This window comes from Hemiscyllium ocellatum, chromosome 36, assembly GCF_020745735.1.
Source record: "Hemiscyllium ocellatum isolate sHemOce1 chromosome 36, sHemOce1.pat.X.cur, whole genome shotgun sequence".
NCBI lineage: Eukaryota > Metazoa > Chordata > Chondrichthyes > Orectolobiformes > Hemiscylliidae > Hemiscyllium > Hemiscyllium ocellatum.
Genome location: NC_083436.1, coordinates 26,590,533 through 26,614,193, shown reverse-complemented (window position 1 = coordinate 26,614,193; position 23,661 = coordinate 26,590,533). Strand labels below are relative to the sequence as shown.

Sequence of the window (23,661 nt, the reverse complement as noted above, 5' to 3'; positions counted from 1 at the left end):
TAGAAATTGTATTTCAAGATACAGTTGGGTTTAGATATCTGAATGACAAGTAAACAAAATAGTACCTGTTTTTAAAAGGAAGTTAGGAGTAATCTAAGTAATTTTGGGCTTGATATTGAGAGCACTTTTTTAGAGACTTTAAGGCTGCACTTAGCACATATCAGAAGAAGAATCCCTACAGTATGGAACAGGCTATTTGGCCATACAAGTCCACACTGACCCTCTGAAGAGTAATCCTCCCAGACCCATTCCCCTACCCAATACTCTCGCCTAACCTACGTGTCCCTGAACACTGGACAATTTAGCATGGCCAATTCACCTAACCTGTACATTTTTGGATTTGGGAGGAAACTGGACCACACTCGTGCAGACACTGGGAGGATGTGCAAACTCAACACAGTTCATGAGGCTGGAATCAAGTGCAGGTCACTGGTGTTGTGAGGCTGCACTGCTAAACACTGAGCCACCGTACCACCCTAGATAAAAGAAGAATAGTTTAGCTATCACACACCTGGAACAACCCTCCTTGGTTAATAGAATTTCATGGAAAAATTACAGGTATTGTACATGAGCTAAATGCACTGGATTTGTTGCACACAGATTTAAGCAGTGTTTGCCGTGATGTCACATAGCGTTACTGGAGAAGACCAAAGTCTATGAGTTTAAGAGGATGCAAGAAAACTGGGCTAGAAGTTATTTAGAAGGATGAAAATGATCGTGCTGTCAACTGAAGCTCAAATTTTAAGTTTTAGAGCTGATGTGAATAGTTCATCCTAGCACACTCTGCCTTGTCCCTTTACACTACCTAATGGTTTCATGTCTATTCAACTGTGTGTGATATATAAAAGCATAACTAGAATTTGGAGTGGGCAATTGAGCCCTTCAAGCCTGTTCCATCATTTGATATGGTCATGGTCAATCTCATCTCTGCTTCAACTCCCTTTTCCTGCACCGCTCCATAACCCTTAAACCCATTTCTAATTAAAAAATCTAGCTCCTCAAATTTACTCAAAGTATCAGCATCTGCAGCATTTTGACATAGTAAATTCCACAGATCTGTGATCCATTTAGAGAAATAATTTCCTTAAACAATGTCTTCTCATTCTAGATCACTGCCAATGAGGAAATATCTTTCTATGTCTATTTTGTCAATCCCTTCTAGTACCTTCCAAATCTTAATTAAATCTCCCCTCATTCTTCTAAACTTCGAACATTACAGTGCAGTACAGGCCCTTCGGCCCTCAATGTTGCGCCGACCTGTCATACCAATCTGAAGCCCATCTAACCTACACTATTCCATGTATGTCCATATGTTTGTCCAATGATGACTTAAATGTACTTAAAGTTGGTGATTCTACTAGTGTTGCAGGCAAAGCATTCCATACCCTTACTACTGAGTAAAGAAACTACCTCTGACATCTGTCCTATATCTATCACTGCAAGTATCGGCCTGAACTGCTCATAAGAAAAACCCATCATCTCTAGAATTAAATTGCCTCCAGTACAACTATGTCCCTCAAGTAATAGAACCAAAATTGTGTGCAATACTGCAGGTGTGGTCTCAGTAATGCTGGTTACAGTTGCAGCAACACTACCCTACTTTTATACTCTAATTTGATAGCAGTAAATGCTAAAATGCCGTGCTTATGGACAGTCCGTTTCTCAGTGTTGGTAAGTGCTGACAAAATATCGTAAATTGACTTGATTATAAATGAGCTATCTGCACTTATGATCTTGATCTATGAGTTTTACTGTTCTCATTTAATCTAGGCACTGTATTAAGACCAATCATCTTTGTAATTTGTACTGATAATTCTCATACCATTGTCTTTATAATGATTAAATCTCAGTTGCTTGACCACATAATGATTTTCAGTTATTAGTTTTGTTTCTCACGTTGCATCAATTCTGGTCACCACCGAGATTCTTGGACAAGCTACATCTGCATTTCACTTGCTCCCATTTGTTATTGTTTGAGTAATCAAACAAATCGTGCAATATTTAAACTTCTCCATTGCTGACACCAGTGGAGCGTGAGTACGTTGATGAACCTTTAGAGAACTATAGCATCCAGGAATTTAGGCATTTTCAATCACACGCTGTGGAAAATCTTCTTACAACAAGTTCTACCTACCAGATATTTTAAGTTTGGTATCCAAGAAGATGCTTTTTATATATTAAAAAACGATTGATTTGTCCTAATTGGTTATTAAACGTTGATAGAATTTGTGTTTTAGGCATCATCAGTGACTCTGGTGCAAGTTTCACTCTGAAGTCTGCTGCGCATTTTTGCTTTCGTTTGACTCTATTGAAGACTAATTGATAGTAGTTAACTGGAGAGCATGTTTAGATTATGACTGATAAACTTTGGTATTAATTATTATTGGTGATGCAAATAAATTACTTACTTTGTACAGGAATATGAAGAAAGATCTAGGAGAGCCCAGAAGTCCCCCTCTCCTAATCAGAGATTGAGGAAAAACCTAGACTTCGAACCTCTCTCCACAACAGCACTTATCCTTGAGGATAGGCCAGCGTGAGTCCCTAACCTTTTATCTCACTTCAGTCGTAACAAGGTTGTATACCCAAAAGTACTTTGTTTTTCTGCGGTGTGACATATGAAATCATACTAGATAGAGCTATGATTACTTTGAGCCTGTACTTCTGACTACATTGGCAAATTGGCATGTTGGTGCATTTTCTATTTATATATTTTCATGTGTGAAGAGCCAAAAAGCAAAATATAGTGTTGACACAAGTATTTCTAGATCTCCTCTTTTTTGAAAAGGGAGGGATAATAAGTTCCAAAGTTGAAACTTGGATTATTAAACCATTAAATGGAAGAGAATATTTGCCGCAGATAAACAAAATTAGTAGCATGTTCTAGTTTGCTATATTGTACATAGTGATTATGGAGAATGAGTTGATAGAATCCCTTTGCAAAAACCAGTTATTATAATAATCCAAAGCTTTTTAGATTACGCTGTATAGAGTTGGAATCCTAATGATTTGGCTATCATGCCCCCTTGATTTAATCTTATAAATCTAGTCATTCTAACAGACAGATGATAAGCCATTTGTTTAAGACTGACTTCATTTGAAGCCATATCTCGGGAGGAGTCAATACCACCAGTTACAATAATAAGAAAAAAGCATGCAGAAGAAATAGCCATGGTAAACCAAAGTGCTTATCATGTTACTCTAAATAATTCAGTAATTCATTAGTCAGTATAGTGTAGAACCATACTGTAGAATAATGGAATTTCGCCATATCTTGTATGCAAAGTTCACTAAACTTTGATTCACTGTTCAGACACTGGATAATTTCAAGTTGATTTAAATGGGAGACAATAAACATGTAGGATTGCTGCTGCTCATTTGGTACTCTAGTTTTTTTTTGAGAGGTACAGTTTAAGGCTGAAATTGGGCTTGCCTTGATGCTATAGTGGTCAACTAGCCTATTGATATGCTTTGTTTATGCCAGTATATAATGGGTGTCATGGTGTAGTACCTGTGATGCCACTACTCTATGGCGATATGCCTCAGTGAGTGGTGCCTTTGTGAAGATAGGGAACTGGAAGATGACCGATATGCAAATATAACTTGCAAATCATTAGTTCCTTGCATTCAGTCTTATTAGGACAAAGTAATATTTGTGGAATACTTTTGTACTGATTCAGAATTAATTTGAAACAGAAGTTTCTAAATGCAATCAAGGGATGCCATCGAAAGTATTTACAGCACAAATGTTTAGTAGAATTGAGAAGCTTTCCTGCCTCCCTCTTGTTCAATTACCAGAAGAAATACGTAGCTTCCTAAATGTTAAATAAATTAGAGCACTCTAATTTTCCAAAGTTCTCAGTTTTATCAATGTATGTGGGGATTGATGATGCAAATCTGCAGAATCATCTGTCAAGGAGGTGATTTCTTATGTTAGTCATTTCAAAATGATTGCTTGTTGACTACTATAGTACTATAGCCTTCAGTTTTAATTTGGAAAGAGTATAGTAGTTTAGATGGAAAACTGATTGCAGGGCTACAAATGACAAGAACCATATTGATCTGTTTAGATGTTTGCCACTCCTATAAAGGCTGAGCAGATAATCATGATTGTTATTTCAGTCTACTGAGAGAGCGGTGCTTTGCTGAATTCATATTGAATGACATGATAAAATGAAGCTCATTCACCATTAGTGAATTTAAAAGATCCCATCACACTATTGCAAGAATAGCAGACTTGTAGTTGTGTCTCTTCAGCTAGCACCAGCCTCCAAATTAGGTTTTATCTTGTGATAATTCATGAGCCTTTTGTGTAGAAAATTTTCCTGCACAAGTGCTGCCCTTCAAAATTGTCACTGGCTGTGAAGTACTTGGAACATCCCAGGAAGATGTCATTTGCTGTTCAAATCCATCTGTATTACTTTCAAGTTAAGTAAGGAAGAGTGGGGTCTTGAATAGTTGACCAACAACAATAAAGAGGTAGTGAGTATTTGGTTTTCGTGCTGCAACCCCCAGGCAATAAGCCCATGTCCTCATGTTTTGTTTTGTATCTTTTCTAAGTTATTGAGGATCTTAAACTGAAATTTAGTTTGGGCTATTTTATAATTTTCTTACCACCTCATGGTTTTGGTTAAACATTGCATGTTCCGAATACTCAAACTTAAGTTTAATTCATATAGCAAGTCTTGTAAAGAGGAATTTCGTATACTCATACGCAAATACTCACCAGTGATTGAATTTGTTATACTTTTTCAGAAGGTGCATTTTGTAACTTAGACGCCTATTATATCTCTCTTCTATTCTGAGCTGTTGCAATAGTTGGGGGGAGAAAAATCAAGTAATGATTAAGGACTGTTATTCCTCCTTAGGAATCTCCCTGCTAAACCTGCAGAAGAAGCTCAGAAACACAGGCAACAGTATGAGGAGATGGTGGCTCAAGTGAAAAAACGAGGTTAACTGCAAGTTTTTTCATTGGTTATATGAGTATATTTTTGTGAAAGCTTAAAATTTTGACTAAATCAGATGAGGCAGCACTCTTAATTCAGGTTTCTTTTCAATATGTTTTGGTTTTTGCACCTTTTTTTATTTGCAATTCAACTCCACTTGCATTTCAACCTGAACTGTAGGAAATGCTGGGATTGTATCCATTTTATACCTTGCTCCATTTTACTTTCAATTGGCCAATGAAAAATTAAATTACATTCAGCTTTTATTGTTCCTTCAGAGCAAAAGGATGCTCAGAGGCGAAGGAAGCTACTGGAAGATCGGTGTAAACTTGAAGAAAGCATTGGTAATGCTGTCATTACCTGGAACCATGAAATCCTGCCCAACTGGGAGGCTATGTAAGTAAGGGAAGCAAAGAAAATGCATTGCAGTGTTAGGACGATCTCTGCAAATATTTGCTAGATTCTTAATTTTGTTGCATGTAATAGGAGTTGGAATTAGATTTTATTGTCACATGTAATTCGAGTACAGTGAAAAGTGTACAAAGTCACCATCTTAAAATACAAAACCAGATTTTTAAAAAAATAAAAGAATCAGAGCCAAAAGAAAAAGAAGAACGTCCAGATCTTCAAGATTTTATCCAAAAGAAAAAGTACAGATTTTAAAGTTTTATCTCCCCAGGCCTAGCCCTGGCCTGGAGTTTCAATCAGCCTCCTGTTGGAACCTTTGCTGCTGCTGCTGCTACTAATCACTGGACCAAGCCACTGCTGCCTCCAATCGCTGGGAGGAATCTCCTATAAAGCTGTCTTACGTACTCGGGAATCTACATCAGTCTTGCCCTGTTGAAGACACCGAGAGAGGCTTTTACAGTGGTGGAAAAAGAAAATGAACAAAAGTTTAAAAAAAAATTTTAAAAGCAGATGGAAGCGTAAAAGCCCTGGGCCAGGAGACCGAAAACAGTGCTGCTCCTCCGCCACCAACTTGAACCTCAATTGCTTATTTTTTATAAGAGCATGTCTTAAAGTCGGATGACTTTGCTCTGGTTCAGTAAAGGTATTAAGAGTGAAATTACACTCAGCATCTCCCTTGTGCAATCACTTCTAGTGGCACTATGTCCTGACTGTCTGCCAGCAAAATCCTGGCAGACAAAATAATAATTTTTCCAAATCTTTGTTCTCTTGCAATTATTATTATAGGTGGGAGCGAGAGAGAGTTATAGTTATGAACTTTAAATCTCAGTTGCTTTCTCTAGGTGTCTTAGTTGCCATTTTAATAGTACATGTGTTGCATTCCTGATATTTTCTTGCTCTGCTTTGCTTCAAGTGCTAACCTAAGATTGTTCAACATCCCGACTTGGCCATTCTGCAATTGAAAGCCTTCAAACTGTATGATGTTTTGAGTATTTGAATGAGGGGGAGGGCATCACAGTGGGCCATATCTCAACACTGCCAAATGGCCATAGAGTCATACAATACACTTTACAGAAAATACTTAAACTCTACATTCTAATCACATTTGCTAATTGTACCATGATATAAGGTTTAGGTAAATGCTGTACTTTGTCTTGTTCCTTTAATTTGAGATGGAAACATGTGGAAGTAAATAGCGTACAGTGGAAAGTTAGTAACTGAAGACTATCCTTTGAGTTTGAGTTTGCAGATGTATAGTTTCCTCTTATCCAACCCTTTTATTTTTACCCCTTACTTTGGCTTGGAGCTTTTTTAAAATCTCTTAGTGCAAAAGCCTCTCTGCTTTTCCAATTATTTGGTCTTAACACCATCTCATCTGGTCACAGAAGTGAATGTTCATAAGAAAATTTTGCTCTCCAAGTAGTGGGAAATAATCATGAAAGATGCAAAAACACAGTGAAAATTCTGTCGCCTAGAGATTTTCTTGATTGGAATGGTTTATCTGTTGAGATTGGAATTCTTTCAGCCATTGTTTCCCATAGGTAACCTGAACTGCTTAATATCAGCATTTCTTTTTGCTAAATGACAATGACTTTGATTATTTAAAAAAAGTTGCTCAAGAGAATGTTTGAAAAATATCAAAGACTTTATAGTTTATAAGTAAATTTATGAAAAAAGATTTGTAGTTGTAGTTGCAATAGTTTTCCTTAAATTCCTGAAGGCGTCATTCTTATAAAATTTGTGATATCTGGTGGCAAGGTATGTATGTTTATGGTAACAGATTTATGAGCCATAATTGCAATAGACTTTTTAAATCCCTGAAGGCATCATTCTCGTAAAGTTCGTGATCTCTGGTGGCAAGGTATTCCTCCAAGCGTAAGAGGAAAGGTGTGGAGCTTGGCAATTGGCAATGAATTAAACATTACTCATGGTGAGTGTTGTATAAGCTTTGAACTATAATTGTCTTGGTAAATGTAAAATGTGCCTCCTTATCTTCCAGTGAAAGAAAAATTAAGTAGTCTCTTTGCTTTGACTTCAAAGAAGCCAGAAATGTATCTTTTACCATGGTTTCATATAGCTGCTGATAGGACAAGCCTTGTGAAAAGTGCTAGAATGCTGGAAGGGCTGAGGAAGATGATGCATCTAAATAAAACTAGAAAATGCTGAAGTGACTCGATAGATCTGGAAGCATCAGTGGAGAGAAAGAGTGCATTAACTCTGTTTGACTCTGCAAATGCTGCTAAACCTGTTGAGTTTCTCTTATGCTTTGTTTTTATTTCAGATTTCTAGCATGCGCAGCATTTTATTTTTAATTTAGGTGATGTATTTGATCTATTATGCAAATCATAGTTGAGTCCAAGGGAGCTGCTGTCTATTTTTATCTGTATCTTTTCCATATGCACATTGTGATAATCCTGATATTGGGTAAAAGTTGAGATCAGTTACTGAGAAATACTACAATGTCATTATAGATCAGATTATTGTTGTACAAGACACACAAAACTAATAAGCAATGATGTGATTTTGATTGTTTTATGAGAATTATATGATTATTTTGTTTTTAATCCTACTAACTGTGATGTGTTTATTCTTCTTCTTACATATCCTGTTACAAGATTTGTTTTTAGGCTTATGTTCAAATTTAGAGAATAAGAGAAGGCTGTCTGACAACGGGCTATCCCTAATCCCTCTTTCCAATTCTTGACCTACGGGTAGAGAGGTTATGGAACTTGAACTATATGCTTGTGACTTTTTTTTTCAAATTTGAGGAAGGGTTCTGCCTTTACTATGCTTTCAGGTGAAGCTGCAAGCTCTGGCCTTTAAACTGAAAGATTCTCCACAACTTCCAGTGATCCATTTGCCAGTTAATTTAAATCTGCACCATCTGTTTATTGAGCTCTTTGCTATCCACTCTATCTTGGCCCCTAAATTTTATATATCACAGTTAAATCTCCACTGTTTGTTCCAATAAAAAACCTCTGGCTGTGCATTCTATTCTAATAGCTAAAATTCTCTATTCCTGGAAATATTCTCAAATAAATTTTGTATCTCTCTGCATTTTCTGCAGTGCATTGACCAGGATTTAATGTTTTCTAGTTTTGACTTAATGGTGGCTTGTACTGTTCTATTATAACTTCCTTACTCTTCAATTCTTGGTCTTGGCAAATGAAAGGAAATTATCTGAACGCTTCCATATAAGCACCTTTTTCCACCTGTATGATGACATTCAATTGATGGACCCTCTTCTTTTATACTGCAGTTGCCTTACCATTTATTCTTCTACCTTGTTTGTTCCTACCATATGCACTATCTTCCAGCTATTGAAATTTGATTCCATTTGCCACTTTACTGTACACCTGACCAGTCTATTGGTATCTTCTGAAGTCCACAGCTGTCAACTTTACTTGTAACTGTAAGGCTAGTTTTTGTTATATGCCAACTTAATAATCTTCCTACATTGAAGTCCAAATTATTGATGTGCCAGGGAAGTAGAACGGAATCCTGCAGACCCCTATTGGAAGCAGCCTGTCAGTCTCAAAACATCTGGATGACTCTCACTTGTACTTTCTGCTGCTGAGCCAATTTTTGATCTAACTTGCTTTTCCTTTAATTTCTGATCTACCTGCTATGTCAGATCTTGTCAAATCCTTGTTAATGTCATGTAAACTTGATTTTATTCGTTTGTGGGATGATGCCGAGGCCAGCATTTAGTTTCCATTCTCAACTATCCATTGAAAGCTGATTGGAGTTGCTGTCTTGAACTGCTACAGTAGGGAGTTCCTGGATTTTGTCCTCTCAGTAATGAGCAAATGAAGATATTGGTCCAAGTCTGGATGGTGAGAGATTTGATGGGGAAACCTGCAATGCTGGTATTGACATGCATCTGCTGCACTTCTAGATGGTAGTAATCACACCATCAGAAAAGTCAGGATGAGTTGATGCAGTGCATCTTGTAAAAGAAACATACTGCTGCTACTGTGCATCGGTGCTGAAGGTTAATATTGATAGATGGACAGCTGATCAAGCAGTGTTAAATTATGATATGTGCGTTTGAATTCAGTATAAGCTCTTTGACAAATTAGAGCTCAAGATTTGAATTCCATCCACTTCCTTTTTACTGAACATTGCATATTTCCTTGAATGCTTTCACTGCTCTGGTACTTAGCCTTTGCGTAGCAGAATTCCAGTCTGCTTTTGTCAAATCGCATTTCAGCTTAACAAACGAGCCCTCCTTCAATTCATCATGTGTGTCCTGTCCTTCTCCGTATCTAACCTAAATCTGACTGAAATAATTATCATAACCATCTGCCCATCTTCATTTTGAAAAACTGAAGCCAGAACTGCTCCTTTAATTGGGATAGCTGCCTACTAGCTATAGCAGGGTTTTGAATTCAGTATTTTTAACACTTTTTTTTCTATCAATCTATAGCGTCGATCTACTTTGCAAACAGAGTTATACTGTTTAAATGACAATTGTGTTTAATTCTTAGAATCTTGAAAAGCATTGACATGGACAAGACAAAAAAAACTGAAAACTCAGAATGCTGGTAGAATGAAATTCAAATATAAATGGCTGAAAATATTTTGGGCCAGCAGTATTTGGAGAGACAAACACAAATAAGATGTCATGTCTGTAGCAGACCTTTAATGTTAACCCTATTGTTCTCACCAAAGGTGCTGCTTGACCATCATGGCTTTGGCATTTCTTTTGGTGGTGTCTACATCTTGCAAAGATCAAACTGGTTTCTTCTCTTTCAGAACTCTTAAACATTTGAAACATCTGTAATTTCTACTTCTCCTGTTCTTTTAAGAGCCATTCATTATGGCAGCCAGCTTCTCTGAGGTGTATACTGATGCAGCAACTAAAAACAAATCCGTTTGACTATCAAGCACATTATAAATTTTTGGCACTGTTCATGAAATTCACAGCAGATGTGACTTTCATCTACTTGACGCAAATTAGTTTCACTAACTGTTTATAATTTGAATTGAATTAGTTTTTGTACTTTAATTTCTTCTCTAGATATATAATACATTGACTTTACAAATTGTTTTGTCTTTCAGAACTGTATGATATTTGCTTAACTCGGGCTAAAGACAAATGTAGATCTCTCAGTACAGCGCACACTGATGTTGACAGTGAAGGTACTTGTTTTGAGAGTTTAACTGGTGCTTTTGGATGGGTTTGAGTAGAATTTACGGTTTAGTTTTGCATTTGTTAACATTTGGAAGTATTGTATTTCTGCAAACACTTGATGGTCACGTCAATTTAGCATTTTCCATTTGTGGCCAATATTAAGGGAAGGATCAATTCTAAGGTGTGTTTGGAGGTCTTTATTCATAATGGGTGAGGGAGAAATGCTAAAAGTCGAAGAGAAACGGTGTAGATTTAAATTATTAATTGGACATTAGTTGGCAGAAGGCAGTGTATAATCAGAACTTGGTGATGCACTCAAAGCTCTTTTTTACCTTCGTCAGTTAACAATCTCATTGTTTTTCATACAGTTTTTCAATATACATCTTGCTATGAAACCAGGATAATCTGATTACCCATCGTCAAATACTTTGGTGATTTGATTGAGAATTTTATGTAACAAATCTGTAACTGCCTGGTGGTAGGATCGCCCAATGAACTCTAATTCTGGCCTTCTGGTTTGATTGGATTTAGTATCCTGCCACTTTTATTGCTGAACTGTATCTTAACATAGTGTAGTGTGAAAACTGCCCTCTTTTTAACGCTGTCCAGATGCCTGTAGCAAAGACGTTTCATTCTTTTTAACACGCATTTTATTTCAATTGTAACATAGTACTAGTTGAAATTAAGGAGCCAATTGCATTTTTTTTTGATTGAAAGAGAGATTTTATTATTTCCTAACACCAAGAAAAGTAATAAATCAAACACAGGTGTAAAGTTTAAAATGGGGTGTATCTGGTACAAAAAAAGGGGACTTAAGAGTTAAAGTCCTGCAAATCCTTGAGATATTAGGATTTTACCTGACACCATGGTGATTTAATTGATGTCCGATATCCTCAACAGGTTATAGATAGAATCATAGAACCTTCCAGTGCAGAAGGAGGCCATTCAACACATCATATCTGTACTGGCTCCCAAAGGAGCTACCCAGGCACTCCCATTCTCCAGCTTGATCTCCATATTCCTGTAAATCAATCACTTGCAAATCTCTGTCCAGCCCTCTTTTGAAAACTCATGAAATCTACCTCGACACTCTGTGCATTCCAAATCCTTACAATTTCAAATAAATTCTCTTCATCTCGCTCCTTGCTCTCTTGCAGACAATCTTGATACTGTGACCCTTTGTTACCGACAAACCAGTGAATTTACTCCTTTGTCTTGACAAAAGGAGGTGATGACCGAGGGCGCTTATAGCTAGATTTTAAACGGGGGACCTAGCTCCAAATCCTAACATGGCAGATAGTAGAATTTTAATTTGATCAAAATCTGGAATAAAAATTCTAATGACCATGAAACCAATATTGATTGTCACGAAAAACCCTTCAGACTCATTAGTGTCCTTTTAGGGAAAGAAACTGCCAATATAAAACTCCAGGTGAAAGTGAGGACTGTGGTGCTGGAAAAGCACAGCCGGTCAGGCAGCATCCAAGGAGCTGGAAAATTGATGTTTTGGGCAAAAGCCCTTCATCAGGAATATAATTCCAGACCCACAGCAATGTGGTTGACTCTCACTTAGGGACGGGTAACAAATGCTGGCTTAGCCAGTGGCAACCACACCCTGTGAATAATTTTTTTTTTAAATTGTTAATCACTTTGAACACCTCAATAAGGTCACCTCTTAAAGAATAAGCCCAATTTCTCTAATATTTTCTTGTATCCAGAATCCCTCATTCCTGGCATTATGCTAATGAATTTCCCTGACACAGCTTCCAGGGCTTTAACATCCTTCTTTAAATTAGGTGCCCAGAACTGAACACAATTGTTCAAATGTGGTCTGACCAATGATTTGCAGAGGTATAGTATCATTTCTTTGCTTTTATATTCTATGCTTCTACTTGTAAACCCAAGGACCCTATAAACCAACTTAATAGCTATTTCAATTTGCCTGGTCACCTTCAGAGAATTAGGCACTTGAGCCCCAAAGTCCCCCTGCTTCTGCACTCCCCTCAAATTTATACCATTTGAGCCTATATTTTTGTCTCAATGTTGCTTCTACCAAAATGCATTGCCTCTCATTTCTCTACGTTTGAAATTCAGGTGTCTGCCACTTTTGGCCAACTTGTCCACATCCTCTCAATTCACTATTCTCCTTAGCTAGGTATCATCTGCAAATTTGAGATATTGCTCTCTGCACCCATCTCCAAATCTTCAGAAAAGGCAAAGGTCTCAACTTTGATCCTTGGTGAACGTCACTTTCAGCTTGTCTCCAGTCTGAGAAATACCCATCTATACCTATTCTCTTCCCTTTTCTTATCTTTTAGCCAACTTCTAATCCATGGTACCAAGGCTTCTTCAATCCCAAGCATTACTAATTTGCTAACCAACCTGCCATTTGACACTGTACCAAATACTTTCTGAAAGTCCAAATATACAACATCAGCACAATCATCATCCAGTGCCTTATCGTGAAAGAAGTCAGCTAAGTTTTTCAGGCATGACCTGCCCCTGACAAAGGCATGTTGACTATCTTATTTTTCTGTCAGTATATATTTACCTTATCACATATTATGCGTTCATCAATTTTCCCTCTATTGATGTCAAGATGACAGGCTTATATTATCATGTGGAGACTTTCTTAAAGAGCGGTATCACATTTGCAGTTCTCCAGGAATGAATCCTGTGTACGTAGAGGCCTAGACAAATTCCGTCAATGGGTCTGCAATTTGCTCCCTTATCTCTCTCGGCAATCGAGGATGTATCCTGTCCTGATGACTTGTCGATGTGAAGTGCTGCAAACCTTTTTAACACTACTTTATCTATCACTATACTGCTCAACACCCATGTTTTTAATTTAGCCATTTGGCATCATTTTCTAATTTAGTAAAGACTAACAAAGTACTCATTTTGTACCTCTGCTGTACCCTTTGCTTCTTTGAGCACCTTACCCCACTTGTTCCGAATGGGCCGCACTCTATCTTTAATTAATCTTTCATGGTTGGTATGTTTGAAGAACATTTCACTATTTTAGTGCAGCCTGTCATCCTATCCTAATGATTCCTCTTAGTCGTCTTTATTCTAGTGTTGGCTTCACTTCTGCATTTGAGGTACTCGTCCTGATTTCTATTGTTATTATTCTGGTATAAATCATATGCCGCCTTTTCCTTCCTTATTTTCTCATCAATATCTTTAATTTATCCAGGGTACTTTAGCTTTTGGACATCATGAATTTATTTTTCATGGCTATTTCCTAGCTTGCATCCTATTTGAGTCAGAGTCATAGAGATGTACATCATGGAAACAGACCCTTCAGTCCAACCCGTCCATGCCGACCGGATATCCCAACCCAATCTAGTCCCACCTGCCAGCAACCGGCCCATATCCCTCCAAATCCTTCCTATTCATATACCCATCCAAATGCCTCTTAAATGTTGCAATTGTACCAACTGCCACCACTTCCTCTGGCAGCTCATTCCATACACGTACCAATCTCTGCCTGAAAAAGTTGCCCCTTAGGTCTCTCTTATATCTTTCCCCTCTCACCTATGCCCTCTAGTTGTGGACTCTTTCCTCACAGCCCCCCCCCCCAACCCCAGGGAAAAGACTTTGCATATTTATCCTCTCCATGCCCCTCATGTTTTTATAAACCTCCATAAGGTTTTCCCTCAGCCTCCGACACTCCAGGGAAAACAGCCCCAGCCTATTCAGCCTCTCCCATAGCTCAAATCCTCCAACCATGGCAACATCCTTGTGAGTCTTTTCTGAACCCTTTCAAGTTTCACAAAATCTTTCCGATAGGAAGGAGACCAGAATTGCACGCAATATTCCAACAGTGGCCTAACCGACGTCCTGTACAACCGCAACATGACATCCCAATTCCTTAACTCAATACTCTGACCAATAAAAGAAAGCATAACAAACTCCTTCACTATCTTATTTACCTGCGACTCCACTTTCAAGGAGCTATGAACCTGCACTCCAAGGTCTCTTTGTTCAGCAACACTCCTTAGGACCTTACCATTAAGTGTATAAGTCCTGCTAAGATTTGCTTTCCTGAAATGCAGCACCTCGCATTTGTCTGAATTAAACTCCACCTGCCACTTCTCAGCCCATCTGGTCAATATCCTACTGTAATCTGAGGTAACGTCCTTCACTCTCCACCCCACCTCCAATTTTGGTGTCATCTGCAGACTTACTAACTGTACCTGTTATGCTCACATCCAAATCATTTATGTAAATGACAAAAAGTAGAGGACCCAGCACTGATCCTTGTGGCACTCCACTGATCACAGGCCTCCAGTCTGAAACACAACCCTCCCACCACCACCCTCTGTCTTCTACTTTTTGCCAGTTCTTTATCCAAATGGCTAGTTCTCTCTGTATTCAGTGAGATCTAACCTTGCTAACCAGTCTCCCATGGGGAACCTTGTCGAACACCTTATTGGAGTCCATGTAGATCACATTGACTGCTCTGCCCTCATCAATCCTCTTTGTTACTTCAAAAAAAACTCAATCAAGTTTGAGAGACATGATTTCCCACGCACAAAACCATTTTGACTATCCCTAATCAGTCCTTGCCTTTCCCTCAGGATTCCCTTCAACAACTTGCCCACCACCGACATCAGGTTCACTGGTCTATAATTCCCAAGCTTGTCCTTACTACCATTCTTAAACAGTGGCACCACATTAGCCAACCTCCAGTCTTCTGGCACCTCACCTGTGACTATCGATGATGTAAATATCTCAGCAAGAGGCCCAGCAATCACTCCTCCTCTAGCTTCCCACAGAATTTTAGGCTACACCTGATCAGGTCCTGGGGATTTATTCACCTTTATACGTTTCAAGATATCCAACACTTCCTCCTCTGTAATATGGACATTTTGCAAGGTGCCACCATCTATTTCCCTACAGTCTATATCTTCCATATCCTTTTCCACAGTAAATACTGATGCGAATTACTCGTTTAATATCTCCCCCAACTCCTGTGCTCCACACAAAAGCTGCCTTGCTGTTCTTTGAGGGGCCCTGTTCTCTCCCTAGTTATCCTTTGTCCTTAATGTATTTGTAAAAACCCTTTGGATTCTCCTTAACTCTATTTGCCAAAGCTATCTCATGTCCCCTTTTTGCCCTCCTTATTTCCCTCTTAAGTATACTCCTACTGTCTTTCTACTGTTAGGATTCACTCAATCTATCCTGTCTATACCTTACATATGATGCTTTTTCTTCACCAACCCTCAATTTCTTTAGTCATCCAGCTTTCCCTATACCTACCAGCCTTCCCTTCCACCCTAACAGGAATATACTTTCTCTAGATTCTCATTATTTCATTTCTGAAGGCTTCCCATTTTCCAGCCATCCCTTTACCTGTGAACATCTGCCACCAATCAGCTTTCGAAAGTTCTTGCCTTTCTCCAATTTAGAACTTCAACTTTTAGATCTGGTCTAACCTTTCCCAACACTATATTAAAACGAATAGAATTATGGTCGCTGGCCCCAAAGTCCTCCCCCACTGACACTTCAGTCACCTGTCCTGTCTTATTTCCCAAGAGTAGGTCAAGTTTTGCATCTTGTCTAGTAGGTACATCCACAAACTGAATCAGAAAATTTTCTTGTACACTCATAACAAATTCCTCTCCATCTAAACCCTTAACACAGACTGGGACTGCCGTAACGTTTGGAAAGTTAAAATCCCCTACCATAACCACGCTATTATTTTTTGCAGATAGTTGAGATCTCCTTCCAAGTTTGTTTCTCAACTTTCCTCTAACTATTAGGGGATCTATAATACAGTCCCAATAAGGTGATCATCCCCTTCTTTCTCAGTTCCACCGAAATAATTTCCCTGTATTTCCAGGAATCTCCTCCCTCAACACAGCTGTAATGCAATCCGTTATCAAAAATGCCACTCCCCCCTCCTCTTTTGCCTCCTTTCCTATCCTTCCTGGAGCATTAAGCTGCCAGTCCTGCCCATCCTTGAGCCATGTTTCTGTAATTGCTATGATTATCCCAGTCCCATGTTCCTGACCATGCCCTGTCATCTCTCTTTTTTTTTTTGAAAGTCTCCCATTTTTCATCCGCCGCTATATCCACCAGCATTCAGTTCCAGTCAACCTGCTCCAGTTCAATTTTTACACCCCTAAAATCTGTCCTTTTCCAGTCTGAGATCTTAATCCTTGACTTCATTTTTATCCTCTTCCAACTTTGTATTGAACCTTATATCGTAATCACTTCCCCAATGCTCCCCTCCTTTGACATTCTCCACTTGGCCTGGGAGAAGGCCTAGTACCAGATCCAGCTCTGCTTCCTCCCTGGTATGACTGGAAAGGTACTATTCCAGAAAGATCTTCTAAATGCATTGCAGACATTTTTTCCCCTTCCCTCGCATATTGTATCTTTTTTGCAATCTACCCTAGAGTAATTGAAATCACCAACTGCCACAGCCCTGCTTGTCCTGTAGGTTTCCACAATCTGCCTATGAATGCTATCTTCTATTTCCTCCCCACTATTTGGAGGTCTATAATAAATACCCAACACTGTTCCTCACCTCCAGCCATGTAGATTCTGATTCAGGAACTACATCTCATTCAAGGGCTGTGATCAATCTTTAAGCAAGGCTGCTATGTAGAAAGTGAGGACTGCAGGTGCTGGGGATCAGAGTTGAGAGTGTGCTGCTGGAAAAGCATGGCAGGTCAGGCAGCAATTGAGCAGGAGGATCAACGCTTCGGGCATAAGCCCTTCATCATCCTTTTGAAGGGCTTGTGCCCGAACATTGATTCCCCTGCTCCTTGGGTGCTGCCCTGACCTGCTGTGCATTTCCAGCACCACACACTCGATCCCAAGGCTGCTATGACCAATCTATGATCACCTTCCTTTCTGCCCACCCTGTTTTTACTAAAAACCTTATAATCTGCGATTTTAAATATCCAGTCCTGTTCTGGCTTGAGCCACTTTTCTGACAATGTCATTCTTTGACAGTGGGTCCTCAGCAATTCCCTTCTCATTTGTGGTGAGTGAAGCAACTTCTCCCAAAATCCTCCTTCGTCATTTCTGACTGCCTCCTTCTTTTTGATTGATTTACCAAATTGGTTTTACAATGGGTATTGTTTCTGAGAGACTGAAAGGAACAGAGAGAGAGAGAAAACCTTCCTGTTCTGTTTCCAATCCAATTTCCTTCTCTCCTGCCAAAAACTGTTGGCCTGACATACAACTTGTATGTATTCCCATGTCTAGCATCATTGTTTTCTCAATGATGGATAAGCTGGATAATTGGGTAACTTGCATCCCCAATGTGTCAAACTTACAAAAGAATGTGAAAAGGGGATACAAATCTGAATTGCAACAGTTTTAATTTCAGTTCAGATTATACTTGTTTGGTGGTTTCACTAACCTGGTTTAGCATGGTCAGGTCTTCGCTGTAGCCATTGTAAACTTGTGTGTTTATGTTTTTAAAATCATTTGAATCCATGAAAGGGAAAGCTGTTTTATAAAAAATAAGTTGCTGTCGGTTCAAAATCGATGGATCCATTTTTATGACTAACAACCTGAAAACTGGAATGCAGTTGTTCAACTTCCTCTTCAAAAATCAAACTCTGACATTTAAACACCTGCTGTTTTCCAATTAGGGAAATATAGTCCAAAATTGTGCTTGATCATTTTTATAAATATTCAGTATCATGTTATTGATGAATGAGCTATTAAAAGGTTATCCATTTTGATAATTCAAAAGTTTGATATTTGACTGCTTATTGAAGATTCTCATTTTGTAGCACCACAAAACAAGCTGGTGACCAACATGTTATATGACTCAGAATGATTGCATATTTTGTTACATTCCAGATCTAGAATTATCTGTTGCAGACCGAGAAGCCAGTCTGGAGCTTATAAAGTTGGACATATCTCGCACCTTTCCTAACCTTTGTATATTTCAGCAGGTAAGTGTTTTGAGCCTTTTGATACTGTTTTGTACACAATTGATTAGAAGTCTCATGGCAAATATGCACACACAATGTACTGCAAAGTAGTTTGTGCGATGGATTGATTCTGAAAGTATCTGTAATGAATCATGATATGTCCAAACAACTGTCCAGTTGTAAAGTATACTGGCAACTGAACTTGTCAGCTTGACTTTCAATCACACAAGTAGCCCCACCTCAACCTCCCTACCCCAAAATAACAAAAATCATCATTTTCAGGATTGAAATAAAAACATTCCCAATTTCCAATCAACAAAATTCACTATGGCAACTTTTCATCTAATAAAGCTAGTTTTCTATCATTACAGAATTACCAAGTGGGAAAAAAAACTTAGACTTGAATAAGTGCAGGCAGTTATTGTTAACTTGAATAAAACATATATCTTTTAAGAGGCTTTCAATGCTACTGAATTCTAATAAACTGAAGTTTTAACATTTGCAATGCTGTTGTCCATTTCTTTAAGACCAGTCAATAATTGTCATCTGCTATGATCCCTGAAGGGAACTAATTAATTAATATAAACAAACTTACTAGTCAACCACTAGAAAATATTTACCAACAAGATTTCACTTTTTATAACTTCAACATGAATCAAAATCAACATACATGAATTAATGTTACTTTAAATAAAAAGGTAAATTTCACTGAAATAATTAATACAATGAAGATTTTGGATAGCTGCAAAACTCTCCTGCAGCACATATAGTGTAGTTAGGCAGTAATACAACATGCCTTTTATTTTTAAATTAATGCAGCAGAAGTCAGGTGTTCCACAACCGCTTTCATCCCTAAATTTCATGGTCCTGATTATTAATAATGAGGCAGACTTCAGTGAAGCCATTCTCCGTTCTGGTCACAATATTCCTAATTTGTAGCTTTGGAACTCCTTTTCAACCAACAACATCTTGTTCAAGATATGACTGTTTCTGAGAAAATGTCTCTTTTGCATCTCCAAGTTATTCCCACTGCTTTCTGGGTCTTGGATCTCTTTTAGCTAGCTTTTATTGTATCTTCAAGAGCTTCAATCTCCTTTTTTGCCACACAGGAAAAACTGACCCTTCCTGAGAGTGATTTGCTACTTGTGCAAGTATTCATTATATTTCTTTTTGTTTCTCTGCCTATGTTTTCTGTGTCTGCCTCTGGGTCATTACTTTCAACTTCATCTGCTTAGCAGCTCTCATTTACAGTCTGGTAATACTTAACCTCTTTCCTGTTAGTGATGCTTCCAGGTCATAGATTGTTCAGTGAAATGGACACTTATTTCTTATTATGCTAGGATAGTACTATTGGTCCTTTTTACAGTTGATTCAAATGGTTAAAGTTTATTTACAAATATTTGTGTAGAAGTCAAATTTTGTAGACATTTGTTAGGGTTAAATTAATGGGGTTGACTATTACATGGATACTACTATTGAGGGTCTGAAATTCATGCACAGCGATTTATGGTAATACAATGAATGCTACAGGGGAACTGAGCTCGGCTGAGCTGCAGACAAAGGGGAATTGTCACCTGACTCTGACCTGATGCATCCTAAACATTTCCTTCCATTTTCTCTTGTCTACTGTTGTTTTAGTTTTTCAAGCCAAAATTTTTAGTTTTTATTTCAGATTGGAAAAGGTTACCAAAGTTTTGACGCTCATAGTCACACCAGTCATTGTAACTGTGAAAATTTGTCAACAGTTGCATGGTAATTTTGGTGAAATAAATGCATATAGGCCTATCTTGTGTTGGAAATGATGGTGTGGTAAACTTTCTATTATGCTGATTATACTAATTGTAGTGCTTGTTAGATAACGAACTTGAGAAATCCATAGCCTAACATTGGTGTGAATTGTACATCAAAACATATAATAGGACCAAACTCAAAATTCATTTCCTTATCATAACATTTATGTACAGGATAACACCTTGACTGTCAAATGTTGACCTATTATCTGTGAAGAACTTGGGCTGATTTTTACATGAGATATATGGAAAATTCCAGATTTTTGGTCACAAATAGAGGATCAACTTTTACTCGAGTATATATGGTATTCTTATAAACAATAGGATTCTGCAGACATTTTAACAAAATTACAAATTTTCATTGACTGTTTCTGGGTCAATGGTTGTCATTTCATATTAAAATTAGAAGCATGATGAATACTTTTGTAGAGTCTATTGCTGCTTGAAAGCAGATTCTAGTTTTTAAAATAGTATATTTTGGAAACTTCATTCCAGTTTGAAGTTGGTCCTGTCACAGCAGGATTTATTCACTGTTACATTTGTATTATCGTTTTCTAAGTATTGAGTTTAAAATTTGCACTAGCATTAAACTGATAATTCCTTATTTTCACAGGGAGGTCCTTATTATGATATACTGCACAGCATTCTAGGTGCATATACCTGTTACAGACCTGATGTAGGATATGTAAGTTTTTTTGCATATTTACCATGTTTCCAGCTCTGTCCTACTTTCTTCAATTTTTAAGACATTACTTAAAACCTACCTCTTACCAAGTATTTTAACTCCCTTCAGCGTTAAGTTTTGTTTGATGATGATAACAAGCTGTCATGTGCATTTGAATATTTTTGCCAACAACTATATAATTGGAAGTTGCATTATAAGTAAATGAACTGCAATGATTAAGAAATTTCTCTTTATGATTTTAAGACTATAATGAGCTTAGAAATATACACATTAACCCTGGAAGAAGGATGAGAGTGCTTTCACATGGTAACATAGTTGAATTCCATGTTTAATCCGGGACACTGTAGGACAAGGAGAAATTGAGTAAAGAGCCAGTCAATCAATGTAATTCATTCATATGCCCTTGTGACATTGACAGTGCTCTGACTGCAGGGTTACTCAATTGATTTCTCTAATTTGGAAGGATCATGGTAAAGAAATCAGCAGCTAGGAAAATGTGGAGAGAATTAAGTAACATCATGTTGCTTACATTAGAAAAACTACAAATGCTCAAACTGAAGTAAGCCACAACTGCTGAAAATTCACAAAGACTTGTTAATGAGATAAAGCATCAATTAATTCAAAGCTTGGGAGAAGATTTGTAGCTCGGGTGCTCGTTGTTGTGGTTCTGTTCGCCGAGCTGGGAATTTGTGTTGTAGACGTTTCGTCCCCTGTCTAGGTGACATCCTCAGTTCTTGGGAGCCTCCTGTGAAGCGCTTCTGTGATGTTTCCTCCGGCATTTATAGTGATTTGTATCTGCCGCTTCCGGTTGTCAGATCCAGCCGTCCGCTGCAGTGGCCGGTATAGTGGGTCCAGGTCGACGTGCTTATTGATTGAATCTGTGGATGAGTGCCATGCCTCTAGGAATTCCCTGGCTGTTCTCTGTTTGGCTTGTCCTATAATAGTAGTGTTGTCCCAGTCGAACTCGTGTTGCTTGTCATCTGCATGTGTGGCTACTAAGGATAGCTGGTCGTGTCGTTTCGTGGCTAGTTGGTGTTCATGGATGCAGATCGTTAGCTGTCATCCTGTTTGCCCTATGTAGTGTTTTGTGCAGTCCTTGCATGGGATTTTGTACACTACATTGGTTTTGCTCATGCTGGGTATCGGGTCCTTCTTCCTGTGAGTTGTTGTCTGAGAGTGGCTATTGGTTTGTGTGCTACCACTACCAGGGACACCATCACACAAACTGGCTAAAGAACTACAGCAGAAACTGAAACACCTGATCAGCGGATCCAGACACTCAATACAGTCAACACAGGAATTCTTGGACATCATCAGAAATATACACATAGACAAGGAAGAAACTATGGTCTCATTCGATGTAACGGCACTGTTCACCTCTATCAACAAAACCCTAACCAGAGAAACAATAGCCAACCTGCTGGACATACAGAACAGACAACAGGACGTTGAACATATCAACAAAGACTGCATACTCAAACTACTGGACCTGTGCCTTACAACACACTTCACATTCAACAACCAAATATATGAACAAATCAACAGCACACCCATGGGCTCACCCATCTTTGGATTCATAGCAGAAGTGGTCATGCAAAAGTTAGAACAAACAGTCTTGCCACAAATTCAACCCAAATTCTGGGTCAGATATGTAGATGATACCTTTGTAATCATTAAAAACACAGAAATAGAGAACACACATCGGATCATCAACGCCACACTCGCAGGAATCCGATTCACTAGAGAGGAAGAAAAGGACAACCAACTCCCATTCCTAGACGTGATGGTACAGAGAACACCAAATGGAGAATTCACCACAAAGGTATACAGGAAAGCCACACACACAGACCAAGTCCTAAACTACGAAAGCAACCACCCCAACACACACAAACGAAGTTGCATCAGGACACTATTCAAAAGGGCCACAGCACACTGCAGTACACCAGAACTGCAAAAAGAGGAAGAAGAATACCTATACAGTGTATTCGCCAAAAACAGATACCCCCGCAATTTCATCAACAGATGCCTAAGGGAAAGACAACGGAACGAGGACATGCCACAACCCAAAGGACTAGCCGCACTACCATACATCAGGAGCATTTCCGAACTGACAGCCAGGCTACTGCGACCACTAGGACTCATAACAGCACACAAACCAATAGCCACTCTCAGACAACAACTCACCAGGACAAAAGACCCGATACCCAGCATGAGCAAAACCAATGTAGTGTACAAAATCCCATGCAAGGACTGCACAAAACACTACATAGGACAAACAGGAAGACCGCTAACGATCTGCATCCATGAACACCAGCTAGCCACGAAATGACATGACCGGCTATCCTTAGTAGCCACACACGCAGATGACAAGCAACATGAGTTTGACTGGGACAACACTACTATTATAGGGCAAGCCAAACAGAGAACAGCCAGGGAATTCCTAGAGGCATGGCACTCATCCACGGATTCAATCAATAAGCACAACGACCTGGACCCAATATACCAGCCACTGCAGCGGACACCTGGAACTGACAACCGGAAGTGGCAGATACATATCATTATCAATGCCAGAGGAAGCATCACAGAAGCGCTTCACAGGAGGCTCCCAAGCACTGAGGATGTCACCTAGGCAGGGGACGAAACGTCTGCAACACCAATTCCCAGCTCGGTGTACAGAACCACAACAGCATCAATTAATAGTTTGATGATAAAATTTTTTTAGAAGTGATAAGACTGCATGAGAAGTCTTGTTTCTCGTCAAATTGTACAATAATGCACTAATTTTCTATGT

At 38.6% G+C, this 23,661-nt stretch overlaps 1 protein-coding gene across 1 annotated transcript in view; it reads left to right on the top strand.

Annotated features, from left to right (window-relative positions):
* LOC132833323 (TBC1 domain family member 14-like) overlaps window positions 1-23,661 on the top strand; it is an 81,007-nt gene that overhangs the window by 45,674 nt on the left and 11,672 nt on the right. The window contains exons 4-10 of the mRNA XM_060851493.1: window positions 2,418-2,536; window positions 4,869-4,951; window positions 5,225-5,342; window positions 7,178-7,284; window positions 10,419-10,499; window positions 18,322-18,416; window positions 20,799-20,870. Of these exons, the coding sequence (XP_060707476.1) occupies window positions 2,418-2,536; window positions 4,869-4,951; window positions 5,225-5,342; window positions 7,178-7,284; window positions 10,419-10,499; window positions 18,322-18,416; window positions 20,799-20,870 (675 nt within the window). The remainder of the gene's footprint in view (window positions 1-2,417; window positions 2,537-4,868; window positions 4,952-5,224; window positions 5,343-7,177; window positions 7,285-10,418; window positions 10,500-18,321; window positions 18,417-20,798; window positions 20,871-23,661) is intronic.